The 16,086-nt window shown below is 44.0% G+C and overlaps 1 protein-coding gene across 1 annotated transcript in view; it reads right to left on the minus strand.

Annotated features, from left to right (window-relative positions):
* ESPL1 (extra spindle pole bodies like 1, separase) overlaps window positions 1–16,086 on the minus strand; it is an 810,416-nt gene that overhangs the window by 651,262 nt on the left and 143,068 nt on the right. Inside the window, exon 7 of the mRNA XM_053708312.1 lies at window positions 811–1,004. Within this exon, the coding sequence (XP_053564287.1) occupies window positions 811–1,004 (194 nt within the window). The remainder of the gene's footprint in view (window positions 1–810; window positions 1,005–16,086) is intronic.

Consider the following 16,086-nt stretch of genomic DNA (forward strand, 5'->3'; position numbering starts at 1 on the left):
TTAGCTGCACAGAAAAGCACTAAAAAAGGCCCCTCCCACTCATATTACAACAGTGGAAAGCCTAAGGAAACTGTTACTAGGCAAAATTCAAGCCAGCCATGTGGAAAAAAACTAGGCCCCAATAAGTTTTATCACCAAATACATATAAAAACGATTAAACATGCCAACAAACGTTTTATATTACATTTTTATAAGAGTATGCATCTCTATTAATAAGCCTGATACCAGTAGCTATCACTGCATTTAAGGCTTTACTTACATTAGTTCGGTATCAGCAGCATTTTCTAGCAAATTCCATCCCTAGAAAAATATTAACTGCACATACCTTATTGCAGGAAAACCTGCACGCCATTCCCTCTCTGAAGTTACCTCACTCCTCAGAATATGTGAGAACAGCCATGGATCTTAGTTACTTCTGCTAAGATCATAGAAAACGCAGGCAGATTCTTCTTCTAAATATTGCCTGATATAAACAGTACACTCCGGCACCATTTAAAAATAAACTTTTGATTGAAGAATAAACTAAGTATAAAACACCACACTCCTCTTACGACCTCCATCTTGGTTGAGGCTTGCAAGAGAATGACTGGATATGACAGTTAGGGGAGGAGCTATATAGCAGCTCTGCTGTGGGTGATCCTCTTGCAACTTCCTGTTGGGAAGGAGAATATTCCATAAATAATGGATGATCCGTGGACTGGATACACTTAACAAGAGAAATAAAAATCTTTACAAAATGACTGAAAAATATTAATGAACAGTAAAAAGTACACAATGCAGATATAAAATCAATAAATGATGTAAACTTACCTAAGTCTTAACTCCTCATCCCCATTTTTTACACCATCCATTTTAACTCTAACCCAGAGGGCTATAGGTTCTGCCATTTGCTTGGTTACTTGAGCACGCAGAGCTCGTAGCCAGTGAGCCACCGCTGCAAGACCAAGCGTGTTTTGTCCAGCCTTCCTGCAGCTTTCCACGTGAAGTTTGAAACAACGGTGCAGCTAGGTAGGTGGAGGAGACCGGTATGAAAAGCCATGAACGGCTATAAAGAATAGTACAAATGATACACGCTTGCTATGTTTGAAAACAACTTTGTTGGGGCTGGAAAAATCCTCAGTTATTAAATCTACAAAACTATTTTGGTTTTTAATTTCTTTTAACAGATCTTGTACATTAAAGGGACATGAAACCCAATTTTTTTTTCTCACAAGATTGAGATAGAGCATGTGATTTTAAACAACTTTCCAATGTACTTCTATTAGCTAATTTGTTTTGTTCTTAGTATCCATTGTTGAAAAGGATACCTAGGTAAGATTAGGTGATGTTGATTGGTGGCTGCACATGGCTTTATTGGCTCACCCTATGATTTCATAGTAGTGTATTGCTGCTTCTTCATCAAAAGATGCTAAGTAAATGAAGCAAATTAAATAGAAGTAAATTGGAAAGTTGTTTAAAATTGTATGCTCTATCTGAATCATGAAAGAAACATTTTGGGTTTCATGTCCCTTTAATGTCCGGGGTTTGAAGAAAGCAACTTATTACAAACTGAGAATGTGGGCAATTATTTGTCACAGAGCACAAATGCATTAAAGGGATACAAATGTTTAAAAAAAATGTAGTATGCTTGGGTGCATTTAAATTTAAAATTGAAGCATTATTGTAATATATATTCTCATTAGCAAAAATACTTCTGGTAAGTTATGTTTTTTTCAGCAACATACGCACATATCCTGTGAGGGACCATGAACCAGTATACAAACATCATACTTGCTCAGAGAACTGGCGGTGGTGTTTATTGCTTTTATGTCACACTTAAAGGGACATGAAACCCACATTTTTTCTTTCATGATTTAGAAAGAGCATGCATTTTTAAACAACTTTCTAATTTACTTCTATTATCTAATTTGTTTTATTCTCTTGATATTCTTTGCTGAAAAGCATATCTAGATAGGCTCAGTAGCTGCTGATTGGTTCCTGCACATAGAAGTCTGGGGTGATTGGCTCACCCATGTGCATTGCTTTTTCATCAACTAAGAATATCTAAAAAAATTAAGCAAAAAGGGAAATTTATTCTTACCTGATAAATTTGTTTCTTTTACTATACGATGAGTCCACGGATTTCATCCTCACTTGTGGGATATCGCCTCCTGGTCAGCAGGAGGAGGCAAAGAGCTCCACAGCAGAGATGCATAAATAGCTCCTCCATTTCCTCCCAACCCAGTCATTTGACCGAAGTTAGGAAGAGAAAGGAAAAGCCAAGGAGCAGAAGTGACTGAAGTTTAACAAAATAAAGACCTGTCTCATAAAAACAGGGAGGGCCGTGGACTCATCGTATCGTAAAAAAACAAATTTATCAGGTAAGCATAAAATTTCCCTTTTCTTTTACAAGATACGATGAGTCCACGGATTTCAACCTTACTTGTGGGATACAATACCAAAGCAATAGGACACGGATGAAACGGGAGGGACAAGACAGGGAACCTAAACGGAAGGCACCACTGCTTAAAGAACCTTTCTCCCAAAAACAGCCTCGGACGAGGCAAAAGTATCAAATTTGTAAAATTTTGAAAAAGTGTGAAGAGAAGACCAAGTCGCAGCTTTGCAAATCTGTTCCACAGAAGCATCATGTTTAAATGCCCATGAGGAAGCCACAGCCATAGTGGAATGAGCCGTAATACGTTCAGGAGGCTGCGGTCCAGCAGTCTCATATGCAAAACGAATGATACTCTTCAGCCAAAAAGAAAGAGAGAGGTAGCCGTAGCTTTCTGACCCCTACGCTTCCTAGAAAAAACATATAGGGAAGAAGATTGACGAAACGCCTTAGTTGACTGTAAATAAAGCTTCAAGGCACGGACCACGTCAAAATTTGTTAACAGTCGCTCCTTCTTAGAAGAAGGGTTAGAACACAAGGAAGGAACAACAATTTTCTGATTAATTATTTATTTTTATTAGGTTTGGTACGCAACACTACCTTATCTGCATGGAAAATAAGATAAGGAGAATCACATTGTAATGCCGAAAGCTCAGAAACTCTGCGAGCAGAAGAAATAGCAACCAACAATAAAACTTTCCAAGATAACAACTTAATATCTATGGAATGCATAGGTTCAAACGGAACCCCTTGAAGAACATTAAGAACTAAATTCAAACTCCAAGGAGGAGCAATTGGTCTAAACACAGGCCTGATTCTAGTCAGAGCCTGACAAAAGGATTGAACATCTGCCAGGCGCTTGTGAAGCAAAATAGACAAAAGCAGAAATCTGTCCCATTAAGGAACTTGCCGACAACCCTTTCTCCAATCCTTCTAGGAGAAAAGACAAAATCCTGGGAATCCTAACCCTACGCCATGAGTAGCCCTTGGATTCGCACCAATAAAGATATTTACGCCATATCTTATGGCAAATCTTTCTAGTAACCGGCTTACGAGCCTGGATCAAGGTATCAATGACCGAATCAGAGAACCCTCGCTTAGATAAAATCAAGCGTTCAATCTCCAAGCAGTCAGCTGCAGAGAAATTAGATTCGGATGATGGAAGGGTCCCTGAATGAGAAGGTCCTGCCTCAATGGAAGCTTCCACGGTGGCAGAGATGACATGTCCACCAGATCGGCATACCAAGTCCTGCGAGGCCACGCAGGAGTGATGAGAATCACTGAAGCTCTCTCCTATTTGACTCGAGCAATCACCCGGGGAAGGAGAGCAAATGGAGGGAACACATAAGCTAGGTTGAACGACCAAGGCACTGCGCCAAGGAATCTATCAGTTCAGCCTGAGGAACCCTGGATCTGGATCCGTATCTCGGGAGCTTGGCATTTTGACGAGACGCCATGAGATCCAGCTCCGGCCTGCCCCATCTGAGAATCAGACTGGCAAATACTTCCGGATGGAGTTCCCATTCCCACGGATGAAACATCTGTCTGCTCGAAAAAGCCGCCTCCCAATTGTCCACTCCTGGGATGTGGATTGCTGACAGATAACAAGAGAGTCTCCGCCCACTGAATTATCCTGGTTACTTCTGCCATCGCTAAGAAACTCCTTGTTCCTCCCTGATGATTGATGTAGGCTACAGTTGTAATGTTGTCCGACTGGAATCTGATGAATTTGGTCGAAGCCAACTGAGGCCAAGCCAGAAGCGCATTGAATATTGCTCTCAACTCCAGAATGTTGATGGGAAGTAGAGACTCTGAACGAGTCCATACACCTTGATCTTTCAAGGAATTCCAGACTGCTCCCCATCCTATCAGACAGGCATCCGTTGTCACTATCTCCTATGTGGACCTGCGGAAGCATGTCCCTTGGGACAGATGATCCAGCGACAACCACCAAAGAAGAGAGTCCCTTTTCTCCTGATCTAGATCTATTTGAGGAGACAAATTTGCATAATCTCCATTCCACTGTCTGAGCATGGTCAGTTGTAGAGGTCTGAGATGAAAACGTGCAAACGGAATGATGTCCATCGCTGCCACCATTAAGCCAATTACCTCCATGCCCTGAGCCACTGACGGCCGAGGATTGGACTGAATGGATCGGCATGTGTTCAGATTTTTAACTTTCTGACTTCCGTCAAAAAGATCTTCATGGCTAGAGAGTCGATAAGAGTTCCCAGGAAAGGAACCCTTGTCTGTGGAACAAGTGAACTTTTCTCGAGATTCACCTTCCACCCATGAGTCCTTAGAAAGGACAGAACAATGTCGGTATGGGGCTTTGCTAGCTGATAAGACGCCTGGATCAGAATATCATCCAGATAAGGCGCCACAGCAATGCCCCGCGGTCTTAGATCCGCCAGCAGAGATCCCAGAACCTTTGTGAAAATACTGGGTGCCGTGGCTAGACCGAAAGGAAGGGCCACGCATTGAAAATGTTTGTCCAGGAAGGCAAACCTTAGGAACTTGTGATGATCCCTATGTATAGGGATATGAAGATATGCATCCTTTAGATCCACGGTAGTCATATATTGACCCTCCTGGGTCAATGGAAGAATGGTCTGAATAGTTTCAATCTTGAAGGATGGAACTCTGAGAAACTTGTTTAGACTTTTGAGATCTAAAATGGGTCGAAACGTTCCCTCTCTTTTGGGAACTACCAAGAGATTTGAGTAAAACCCCTGCCCCTGAATTGGAACGGGACATATTACTCTCATGAGGGAGAGATCTCCTACATAGCGTAAGAACGCCTCTCTTTTTATCCAGTCGACAGATAATCGTGAAAGAAGAAACCTTCCTCTAGGGAAGGAATTTTTGAACTCCAACTGATACCCTTGAGACACGATTTCTAGAGTCCAGGGATCCCGAACATCTCTGATCCAAGCCTGGACAAAGAGAGAAAGTCTGCCCCCTACTAGATCCGGTCCCGGATCGGGGGCCGTCCCTTCATGCTGTCTTGATAGCAGCAGTAGGCTTCTTGGGTTGTTTACCCTTGTTCCAAGCCTGGTTGGGTCTCCAGGTGGACTTGGCTTGAGAAAAGAGGGGAAAAGAGGGAGGGGAAAAGAGGGGAAAAGAGGGAGGGGAAAAGAGGGGATGGGGATTCCCTTGAAATTCGAAAGGAACGAAAATTATTCTGGCGTCCCCTTTGCTTAGATGTTTTATCTTGAGGGAGGAGGTGACCTTTACCTCCCGTAATATCAGAAATGATCTCCTTCAAGTCAGGCCCGAACAGGGTCTGTCTTTCCCATGAAAGGAATAGCCAAGAGCTTAGATTTAGAGGATACATCCGCAGACCAAGATTTTAACCATAAGGCTCTTCGTGCTAAGATGGAGAATCCTGCATTCTTAGCCGCCAATTTAGTGATCTGAAAAGAGGCATCCGTAAAAAAAAGAATTAACCAGCTTAAGGGTCTTAATTCTATCCTGAATTTCCTCTAAAGAAGTCTCAGTCCTAAGGGACTCTTCTAGAGCATCAAACCAAAATGCAGCCGCAGTTGTGACTGTTACAATGCAGGCCGTAGGTTGCAAAAGAAACCCTTGATGAACATAAAGTTTTTTGAGAAGACCCTCCAACTTCTTATCCATGGGGTCTTTGAAAGCACAACTGTCCTCTATAGGGATAGTTGTACGCTTAGCCAGCGTAGAGATAGCTCCCTCCACCTTAGGGATCGTCTGCCAAGAATCCTGCACAGTGTCAGCTATAGGGTACATTTTCTTAAACATAGGGGAAGGGGAGAACGGGATACCCGGTCATTCCCATTCCCTAGCAATATTTTACGAAATTCTCTTAGGAACCGGAAAAACATCAGAATATGACGGAACCTCCAAGTATCTGTCCATCTTACTCAATTTCTCTGGAGGGACCACAATAGATTCACAGTCGTCCAGAGTCATAAAAACGTCCCGTAGTAATAGACTGAGGTGTTCAAGCTTAAATCTGAAAGACATCACTTCCAAATCTGTCTGGAGTAATGCACTTCCTGAATCAGACAGTTCCCCTTCAGACAGAGCCTCCATACCCCCTAATTCAGAGCCCTGAGAGAGTACATCGGAGATCTCCATCAAAGCATCAGAAGTCGCAGGGACCACCTGGGCCTCTTTCCTACTGCGTTTACCTTGCAAAGCTGGTAACTTAGATAAAACTTCTGAAAGAGTGGATGACATAACTGCAGCCATATCCTGCAGAGTGAATGAAGCAGATGCAGTTGAAGAACACAGCGTCGCTTGAGCGGGCGTTAAAGGCTGTGACGCTTGGGGAGAAAGTTGCAGCATACTCTGAATCTCATCAGTCTGAGAACATTCCTTAGATACAACTTTATTAAAGAAAATGTGTTCTTTACACTGTAAAGCCCTTTCAATACATGAGGGACAAAGCGTAACCGGGGGTTCCACAATGGCATCTAAACACATAGGACATGTACTTTGTTCAATGTCATCCATGATAACATAAGCAAAGGCAAGCTTGGTCAAAATACTTATAATATATTGTAAAAATCAGTTGTGGGCGGAAACATACCACACAACCCCGGGAAAAATAAGTACAGTGTCGCCATGTACCGGAGTTCAGTAAACACTTCCCCAACTCCAGCACTACTCCCAGCGTCAGCCATCTCTATAATAAAATAAGTTTAATAGAGCCAAGCCCATTACAGTACAGGTACATACCCACATAAATGTCACAGCGCTAGGCTAAATTCTGAAATGAAAGAGTGTCTGGATAATAAGCAGTATGTCGGTTCTCATCCTTCCAAGCTAATGAGAACCTACATACTGTCCAAGGGAAGCCCTTAGGCAAATATCCCCAATGTCACAGGCAGAGTACAGTTGGTTCTGAGATATGCTGCAGAGCCCCAGAATAAAAGACTGCACTTACCTCCATGCTGAGGAACAGCATGATAATCTCACAGAGTCAAGAGGTCCACTCTTCCTCCTGAGGTCCTGTGAAGGCAGAAGGGTCTTAGTTAATATTCTCTAAGACCATAAATAGAAGAGCAGCACAAGTATGGGAGGCGCAGTGAAGCTAAAACTCCACCAGTTCCCATAGCCTAAAAGGCTATCACTCCAGAGGCTGCCCTAAAGTAAAATAGTACACTTTGGCACCATTTAAAAAAAAAAAACTCCTGATAGAAGAATCCAAACACCTCACTTTACCTCTTCCTATCACGAACGCAGGCAAAGAGAATGACTGGGTTGGGAGGGAAGGGAGGAGCTATTTATGCAGCTCTGCTGTGGAGCTCTTTGCCTCCTCCTGCTGACAAGGAGGCGATATCCCACAAGTAAGGATGAAATCTGTGGACTCCTCGTATCTTGTAAAAGAAATAAATAATAGAAGTAAATTGTAATGTTGTTTAAATTTGTATTCTCTATCTGAATAATCAAAAAAATTTTTAGGGTTTAGTGTCCCTTTAATTTTCTGACAACGGGTGGTGTTTGAATATTGGTGCAGGGTCCTCACCACATATGTCGTAGAGGAAAAAAACAAAATTTATGCTTACCTGATAAATTTATTTCTCTTGTGGTGTATCCAGTCCACGGATTCATACATTACTTGTGGGATATTCTCCTTCCCAACAGGAAGCTGCAAGAGGATCACCCACAGCAGACCTGTCTATATAGCTCCTCCCCTAACTGCAACCTCCCAGTCATTCGACCGAAGACAAGCAAGAGAAAGGAGAAACTATAGGGTGCAGTGGTGACTGTAGTTTAAAAATTAAAAACCACCTGCCTTAAAATGACAGGGCGGGCCGTGGACTGGATACACCACAAGAGAAATAAATTTATCAGGTAAGAATAAATTTTGCTTTGTAAGGTGTATCCAGGCCACGGATTCATCCATTACTTGTGGGATACCAATACCAAAGCTATAGGACACGGATGAAGGGAGGGACAAGGCAGGCGCTTAAACGGAAGGCACCATTGCCTGTAAGACCTTTCTCCCAAAAATAGCCTCCGAAAAAGCAAAAGTATAAAATTTGTAGAATTTAGAAAAAGTATGAAGCGAAGACCAAGTCGCCGCCTTACAAATCTGTTCAACAGAAGCCTCATTTTTAAAGGCCCATGTGGAAGCCACCGCTCTAGTGGAATGAGCTGTAATTCTTACAGGAGGCTGCTGGCCAGCAGTCTCATAAGCTAAGCGGATTATACTTCTTAACCAAAAGAAGTTGCTGAAGCCTTTTGGCCTTTCCTCTGTCCAGAGTAGACAACAAACAATGCAGATGTTTGCCGAAAATCTTTAGTAGCTTGTAAATAAAACTTTAAAGCACGAACCACGTCAAGATTGTGTAATAGACGCTCCTTCTATGAAGAAGGATTAGGACACAGTGACGGAACAACAATCTCTTGATTGATATTCTTATTTAATACCACCTTAGGAAGAAACCCAGGTTTGGTACGCAAAACTACCTTATCTGCATGGAAGATCAGATAAGGGGAATCACACTGCAAGGCAGAAAACTCTGAAACTCTTTGAGCCGAAGAGATAGCTACCAAGAACAGAACTTTCCAAGATAAAAGCTCGATATCTATGGAATGCAGAGGTTCAAACCGAACCCCTTGAAGAACTTTAAGAACTAAATTTAAACTCCATGGCGGAGCAACGGGTTTAAACACAGGCTTGATTCTAACTAAAGCCTGACAAAACGCCTGAACGTCTGGAACATCCGCCAGACGCTTGTGCAAAAGAATAGACAGAGCAGAAATCTGTCCCATTAAGGATCTATTTGACAATCCCTTCTCCAATCCTTCTTGGAGAAAAGACAATATCCTGGGAATCCTGACTTTACTCCATGAGTAACCCATGGATTCACACCAATGAAGATATTTACACCATATCTTATGATAGATTTTCCTGGTGACAGGCTTTCGAGCCTGAATTAAGGTATCAATGACCGACTCGGAAAAACCACGTTTTGACAAAATCAAGCGTTCAATCTCCAAGCAGTCAGACACAGAGAAATTAGATTTGGATGTTTGAATGGACCTTGAAGTAGAAGGTCCTGCCTCAGCGGCAGAGTCCAAGGTGGAAAGGATGACATGTCCACCAGATCTGCGTACCAAGTCCTGCGTGGCCACGCAGGAGCTATCAAAATCACTGAAGCCCTCTCCTGCTTGATCTTGGCAATCAGACGAGGGAGCAGAGGAAACGATGGAAACACATAAGCCAGGTTGAAAGACCAAGGCGCTGCTAGAGCATCTATCAGCGCTGCCTTGGGATCCCTGGACTTGAACCCGTAACAAGGAAGCTTGGCGTTCTGACGAGACGCCATGAGATCCAGTTCTGGTTTGCCCCAAAGTTGAATCAACGGTGCAAACACCGCCGGATGGAGTTCCCACTCCCCCGGATAAAAAGTCTGTCAACTTAGAAAATCCGCCTCCCAGTTCTCTACTCCTGGGATATGGATAGCTGATAGATGGCAAGAGTGAATCTCTGCCCATAGAATTATCTTTGAAACCTCCAACATTGCTAGGGAACTCCTTGTTCCCCCTTGATGGTTGATGTAAGCTACAGTCGTGATGTTGTCCGACTGAAATCTGATGAACCTGACCGCAGCTAGCTGAGGCCAAGCCTGAAGAGCATTGAATATCGCTCTTAGTTCCAGAATGTTTATCGGAAGGAGTGTCTCCTCCTGAATCCACAAGCCCTGAGCCTTCAGGGAGTTCCAGACTGCACCCCAGCCCAGAAGGCTGGCATCTGTCGTTACTATTGTCCAATCTGGCCTGCGGAAGGTCATACCCTTGGACAGATGGACCCGAGATAACCACCAGAGAAGAGAATCCCTGGTCTCTTGATCCAGATTTACTAGAGGGGACAAATCTGTATAATCGCCATTCCACTGACTGAGCATGCAGAGTTGCAGCGGTCTGAGATGTAGACGGGCAAACGGAACTATGTCCATTGCCGATACCATTAAGCCGATTACTTCCATACACTGAGCCACTGAAGGGCGAGAAGTAGAATAAAGAACACGGCAGGAATTTAGAAGTTTTGACAACCTGGCCCTCTATCAGGTAAATCTTCATTTCTACAGAATCTATCAGAGTTCCTAGGAAGGAAACTCTTGTGAGAGGGGATAGAGAACTTTTTTCTTCGTTCACTTTCTACCCATGTGACCTCAGAAATGCCAGAACAATGTCCGTGTGAGACCTGGCAACTTGAAAAGTCGACGCCTGTATCAGAATGTCGTCTGAGTAAGGGGCTTAGGACCGCTAGAAGGGACCCTAGAACCTTTGTAAAGTTTCTAGTTGCCGTGGCCAACCCGAAGGGAAGAGCCACAAACTGGTAGTGCCTTTATTGACCCTCCTGGATCATAGGAAGGATGGTTCGAATAGTCTCCAACTTGAAGGATGGGACTCTGAGAAATTTGTTTAGGATCTTAAAATCTAAGATTGGTCTGAATGTTCCCTCTTTCTTGGGAACAACAAACAGATTTGAATAAAAGCCCTGTCCCTGTTCCTCCTGCGGAACTGGGTGGATCACTCCCATAACTAGGAGGTCTTGAACACAATGTAAGAATGCTTCTCTCTTTATCTGGTTTGCAGATAAAAGTGAGAGATGAAATCTCCCTTTTGGGGGAGAGGTTTTGAATTCCAGAAGATAACCTTTGGACACAATTTCCAATGCCCAGGGATCCTGGACATCTCTTGCCCAAGCCTGGGCGAATAGAGAGAGTCTGCCCCCTACTAGATCCATTTCCGGATCGGGGGCTGCTCCTTCATGCTGTCTTAGAGGCAGCAGCAGGCTTCTTGGCCTGTTTCCCCTTGTTCCAAGCCTGGTTAGGTCTCCAGACCGGCTTAGACTGGGCAAAAGTTCCCTCTTGTTTTGTGTTAGAGGAAGTTGAAGCTGCGCCACTCTAAAAGTTTCGAAAGGGACGAAAACTAGACTGTTTGGTCATTAATTTGTTGGACCTGTCTTGAGGAAGGGCGTGACCTTTTCCTCCAGTGATGTCAGAAATGATCTCCTTCAGTCCAGGCCCGAATAGGATCTGTCCTTTGAAGGGAATGTTGAGAAGTTTGGACTTTGAAGTCACGTCAGCTGATCAGGATTTAAGCCATAGCACCCTACAAGCCTGAATAGCCAAACCTGAATTTTTAGCCGTTAGCTTGGTTAAATGAACAACGGCGTCAGAAACAAACGAATTGGCTAGCTTAAGGGCCCTAAGCTTGTCAATAATATCTTCCAACAGGGTTTCAACCTGTAGAGCCTCCTCTAGGGACTCGAACCAGAAAGCCGCGGCAGCAGTGACTGGGGCAATGCATGCAAGAGGCTGGAGAATAAAACCTTGTTGAATAAAAATTTTCTTAAGGTAACCCTCTAATTTTTTATCCATTGGATCTAGAAAAGCACAACTGTCCTCGACAGGGATAGTGGTACGCTTAGCTAGAGTAGAAACCGCTCCCTCCACTTTAGGGACCGTCTGCCATAAGTCCCGTGTAGCGGCGTCTATAGGAAACATCTTTTTAAAAACAGGAAGGGGAGAGAATGGTACACCTGGTCTATCCCATTCCTTAGTAATAATTTCAGAAAACCTTTTAGGGATTGGAAAAACATCAGTGTAAGTAGGTACTGCATAGTATTTATCCAATCTACATAAATTCTCTGGGACTACAACAGTGTCACAGTCGTCCAGAGTTGCTAAAACCTCCCTGAGCAATACGCGGAGGTGTTTAAGCTTAAATTTAAATGTAGACATATCAGAATCAGATTGAAGTATCTTCCCTGAATCAGAAAAATCACCCACAGATTGAAGCTCCCCTGCTTCAGCTTCATTATATTGTGAGGGTGTATCAGAGATAGCTACTAAAGCGTCAGAGAGCTCTGTATTTATTCTAGTCCCAGAGCTGTCTCGCTTTCCCCTTGTCAATTTCTTCTGGTGATAAATTTTTTAAAGCCAGAATATGGTGTTTGTAATCTATAGTAAAAACATAATTTATGCTTACCTGATAAATTTTTTTCTCTTGTAGTGTATCCAGTCCACGGATCATCCATTACTTGTGGGATATATTCCCTTCCCAACAGGAAGTTGCAAGAGGATCACCCCCAGCAGAGCTGCTACATAGCTCCTCCCCTCACATGTCATATCCAGTCATTCGACTGAAACAAAAACAAGAAAGGAGAAACCATAGGGTGCAGTGGTGACTGGAGTTTTAATTAAAATTTAGATCTGCCTTAAAAAGACAGGGCGGGCCGTGGACTGGATACACTACAAGAGAAATAAATTTATCAGGTAAGCATAAATTATGTTTTCTCTTGTTAAGTGTATCCAGTCCACGGATCATCCATTACTTGTGGGATACCAATACCAAAGCTAAAGTACACGGATGATGTGAGGGACAAGGCAGGAACTTAAACGGAAGGAACCACTGCCTGTAGAACCTTTCTCCCAAAAACAGCCTCCGAAGAAGCAAAAGTGTCAAATCTGTAAAATTTTGAAAAGGTGTGAAGCGAAGACCAAGTCGCAGCCTTGCAAATCTGTTCAACAGAGGCCTCATTCTTAAAGGCCCAGGTGGAAGCCACGGCTCTAGTAGAATGAGCTGTAATCCTTTCAGGGGGCTGCTGTCCAGCAGTTTCATAGGCTAAGCGTATTATGCTACGAAGCCAAAAGGAGAGAGAGGTTGCCGAAGCTTTTTGACCTCTCCTCTGTCCCGAGTAAGCGACAAACAGGGAAGAAGTTTGACGAAAATCTTTAGTTGCCTGTAAATAGAACTTCAGGGCACGGACTACATCCAGATTATGCAAAAGACGTTCCTTCTTTGAAGAAGGATTAGGGCACAATGATGGGACAACAATCTCTTGATTGATATTCCTGTTAGAAACTACCTTAGGTAAAAACCCAGGTTTAGTACGCAGAACTACCTTGTCTGAATGGAAAATCAGATAAGGAGAATCACAATGTAAGGCAGATAACTCAGATACTCTTCGAGCCGAGGAAATAGCCATCAAAAACAGAAATTTCCAAGATAAAAGCTTAATATCAATGGAATGAAGGGGTTCAAACGGAACTCCTTGAAGAACTTTAAGAACCAAGTTTAAGCTCCACGGAGGAGCAACAATTTTAAACACAGGCTTAATCCTAGCCAAAGCCTGGACGTCTGGAACTTCTGCCAGACGCTTGTGCAAAAGAATAGACAGAGCAGAAATCTGTCCCTTTAACGAACTAGCAGATAAGCCCTTTTTCAAACCCTCTTGTAGAAAGGACAATATCCTAGGAATCCTAACCTTACTCCATGAGTAACTCTTGGATTCGCACCAATATAAGTATTTACGCCATATCTTATGGTAGATTTTTCTGGTAACAGGCTTCCGTGCCTGTATTAAGGTATCAATAACTGACTCGGAGAAGCCACGCTTTGATAGGATCAAGCGTTCAATCTCCATGCAGTCAGCCTCAGAGAAATTAGATTTGGATGGTTGAAACGACCTTGTATTAGAAGGTCCTGCCTCAGAGGCAGAGACCATGGTGGACAGGACGACATGTGCACTAGGTCTGCATACCAGGTCCTGCGTGGCCACGCAGGCGCTATCAGAATCACCGATGCTCTCTCCTGTTTGATCTTGGCAATCAGTCGAGGCAGCAGCGGAAACGGTGGAAACACATAAGCCATGTTGAAAACCCAAGGGGCTGCTAGAGCATCTATCAGCGCCGCTCCCGGGTCCCTGGACCTGGATCCGTAACGAGGAAGCTTGGCGTTCTGGCGAGACGCCATGAGATCCAGCTCCGGTTTGCCCCAACGATGAATCAGTTGAGCGAACACCTCCGGATTAAGTTCCCATTCCCCCGGATGAGAAGTCTGGCGACTTAGAAAGTCCGCCTCCCAGTTCTCCACGCCTGGGATGTGGATCGCTGACAGGTGGCAAGAGTGAGACTCTGCCCAGCGAATTATCTTTGAAACTTCTAACATCGCTAGGGAACTCCTGGTTCCCCCTTGATGGTTGATGTAAGCCACAGTCGTGATGTTGTCCGACTGAAATCTGATAAACCTCAGTGTTGCTAACTGAGGCCAAGCTAGAAGAGCATTGAATATTGCTCTTAACTCCAGAATATTTATTGGGAGAAGTTTCTCCTCCCGAGTCCACGATCCCTGAGCCTTCAGGGAGTTCCAGACTGCGTCCCAACCTAGAAGGCTGGCATCTGTTGTTACAATCGTCCAATCTGGCCTGCGAAAGGTCATACCCTTGGACAGATGGACCCGAGAAAGCCACCAGAGAAGAGAATCTCTGGTCTCTTGATCCAGATTTAGTAGAGGGTCTGAGTAATCCCCATTCCACTGACTTAGCATGCATAATTGCAGCGGTCTGAGATGCAGGCGCGCAAATGGCACTATGTCCATTGCCGCTACCATTAAGCCGATTACTTCCATGCACTGAGCCACTGACGGGCGTGGAATGGAATGAAGGACACGGCAAGTATTTAGAAGTTTTGATAACCTGGACTCCGTCAGGTAAATTTTCATCTCTACAGAATCTATAAGAGTCCCTAGGAAGGAGACTCTTGTGAGTGGTGATAGAGAACTCTTTTCCACGTTCACTTTCCACCCATGCGACCTCAGAAATGCCAGAACTATCTCTGTATGAGACTTGGCCATTTGAAAGCTTGACGCCTGTATCAGGATGTCGTCTAGATACGGAGCCACCGCTATGCCTCGCGGTCTTAGAACCGCCAGAAGTGAGCCCAGAACCTTTGTAAAGATTCTCGGGGCCATAGCCAACCCGAAGGGAAGAGCTACAAACTGGTAATGCCTGTCTAGAAAGGCAAATCTTAGGTACCGATAATGATCTTTGTGAATCGGTATGTGAAGGTAGGCATCCTTTAAGTCCACCGTGGTCATGTACTGACCCTCTTGGATCATGGGTAGGATGGTTCGAATAGTTTCCATTCTGAATGATGGAACTCTTAGGAATTTGTTTAAGATCCTTAGGTCCAAGATTGGTCTGAAGGTTCCCTCTTTCTTGGGAACCACAAACAGATTTGAGTAAAATCCCTGCCCTTGTTCCGTCCGTGGAACAGGGTGGATCACCCCCATTACTAGGTCGTCTTGTACACAGCGTAGGAATGCCTCTTTCTTTAACTGGTTTTCTGATAACCTTGATAGATGGAATCTCCCTCGAGGAGGAGAAGCTTTGAAGTCCAGAAGATATCCCTGAGATATGATCTTGCCCACGCCTGGGCGAAGAGAGAAAGTCTGCCCCCCACTAGATCCGTTTCCGGATAGGGGGCCGTTCCTTCATGCTGTCTTGGGGGCAGTAGTAGGTTTCCTGGCCTGCTTGCCCTTGTTCCAGGAATGGTTAGTTTTCCAGGCCTGTCTGTAACGAGCAACAGTTCCTTCCTGTTTTGGAGCAGAGGAAGTTGATGCTGCTCCTGCCTTGAAATTTCGAAAAGGCATGAAAATTAGACTGTTTGGCCTTTGATTTGGCCGTGTCCTGAGGAAGGGTATGACCCTTGCCTCCAGTAATGTCAGCAATAATTTCTTTCAAGCCGGGCCCGAATAAGGTCTGCCCCTTGAAAGGAATATTAAGTAATTTAGATGTCACGTCAGCTGACCAGGATTTAAGCCATAGCGCTCTCCGCGCCTGGATGGCAAATCCGGAGTTCTTAGCCGTTAGTTTAGTCAAATGTACAATGGCATCAGAAACAAATGCATTAGCTAGCTTAAGTGATACATGC

The sequence above is a fragment of the Bombina bombina genome, chromosome 3 (assembly GCF_027579735.1).
Source record: "Bombina bombina isolate aBomBom1 chromosome 3, aBomBom1.pri, whole genome shotgun sequence".
Taxonomy (NCBI): domain Eukaryota; kingdom Metazoa; phylum Chordata; class Amphibia; order Anura; family Bombinatoridae; genus Bombina; species Bombina bombina.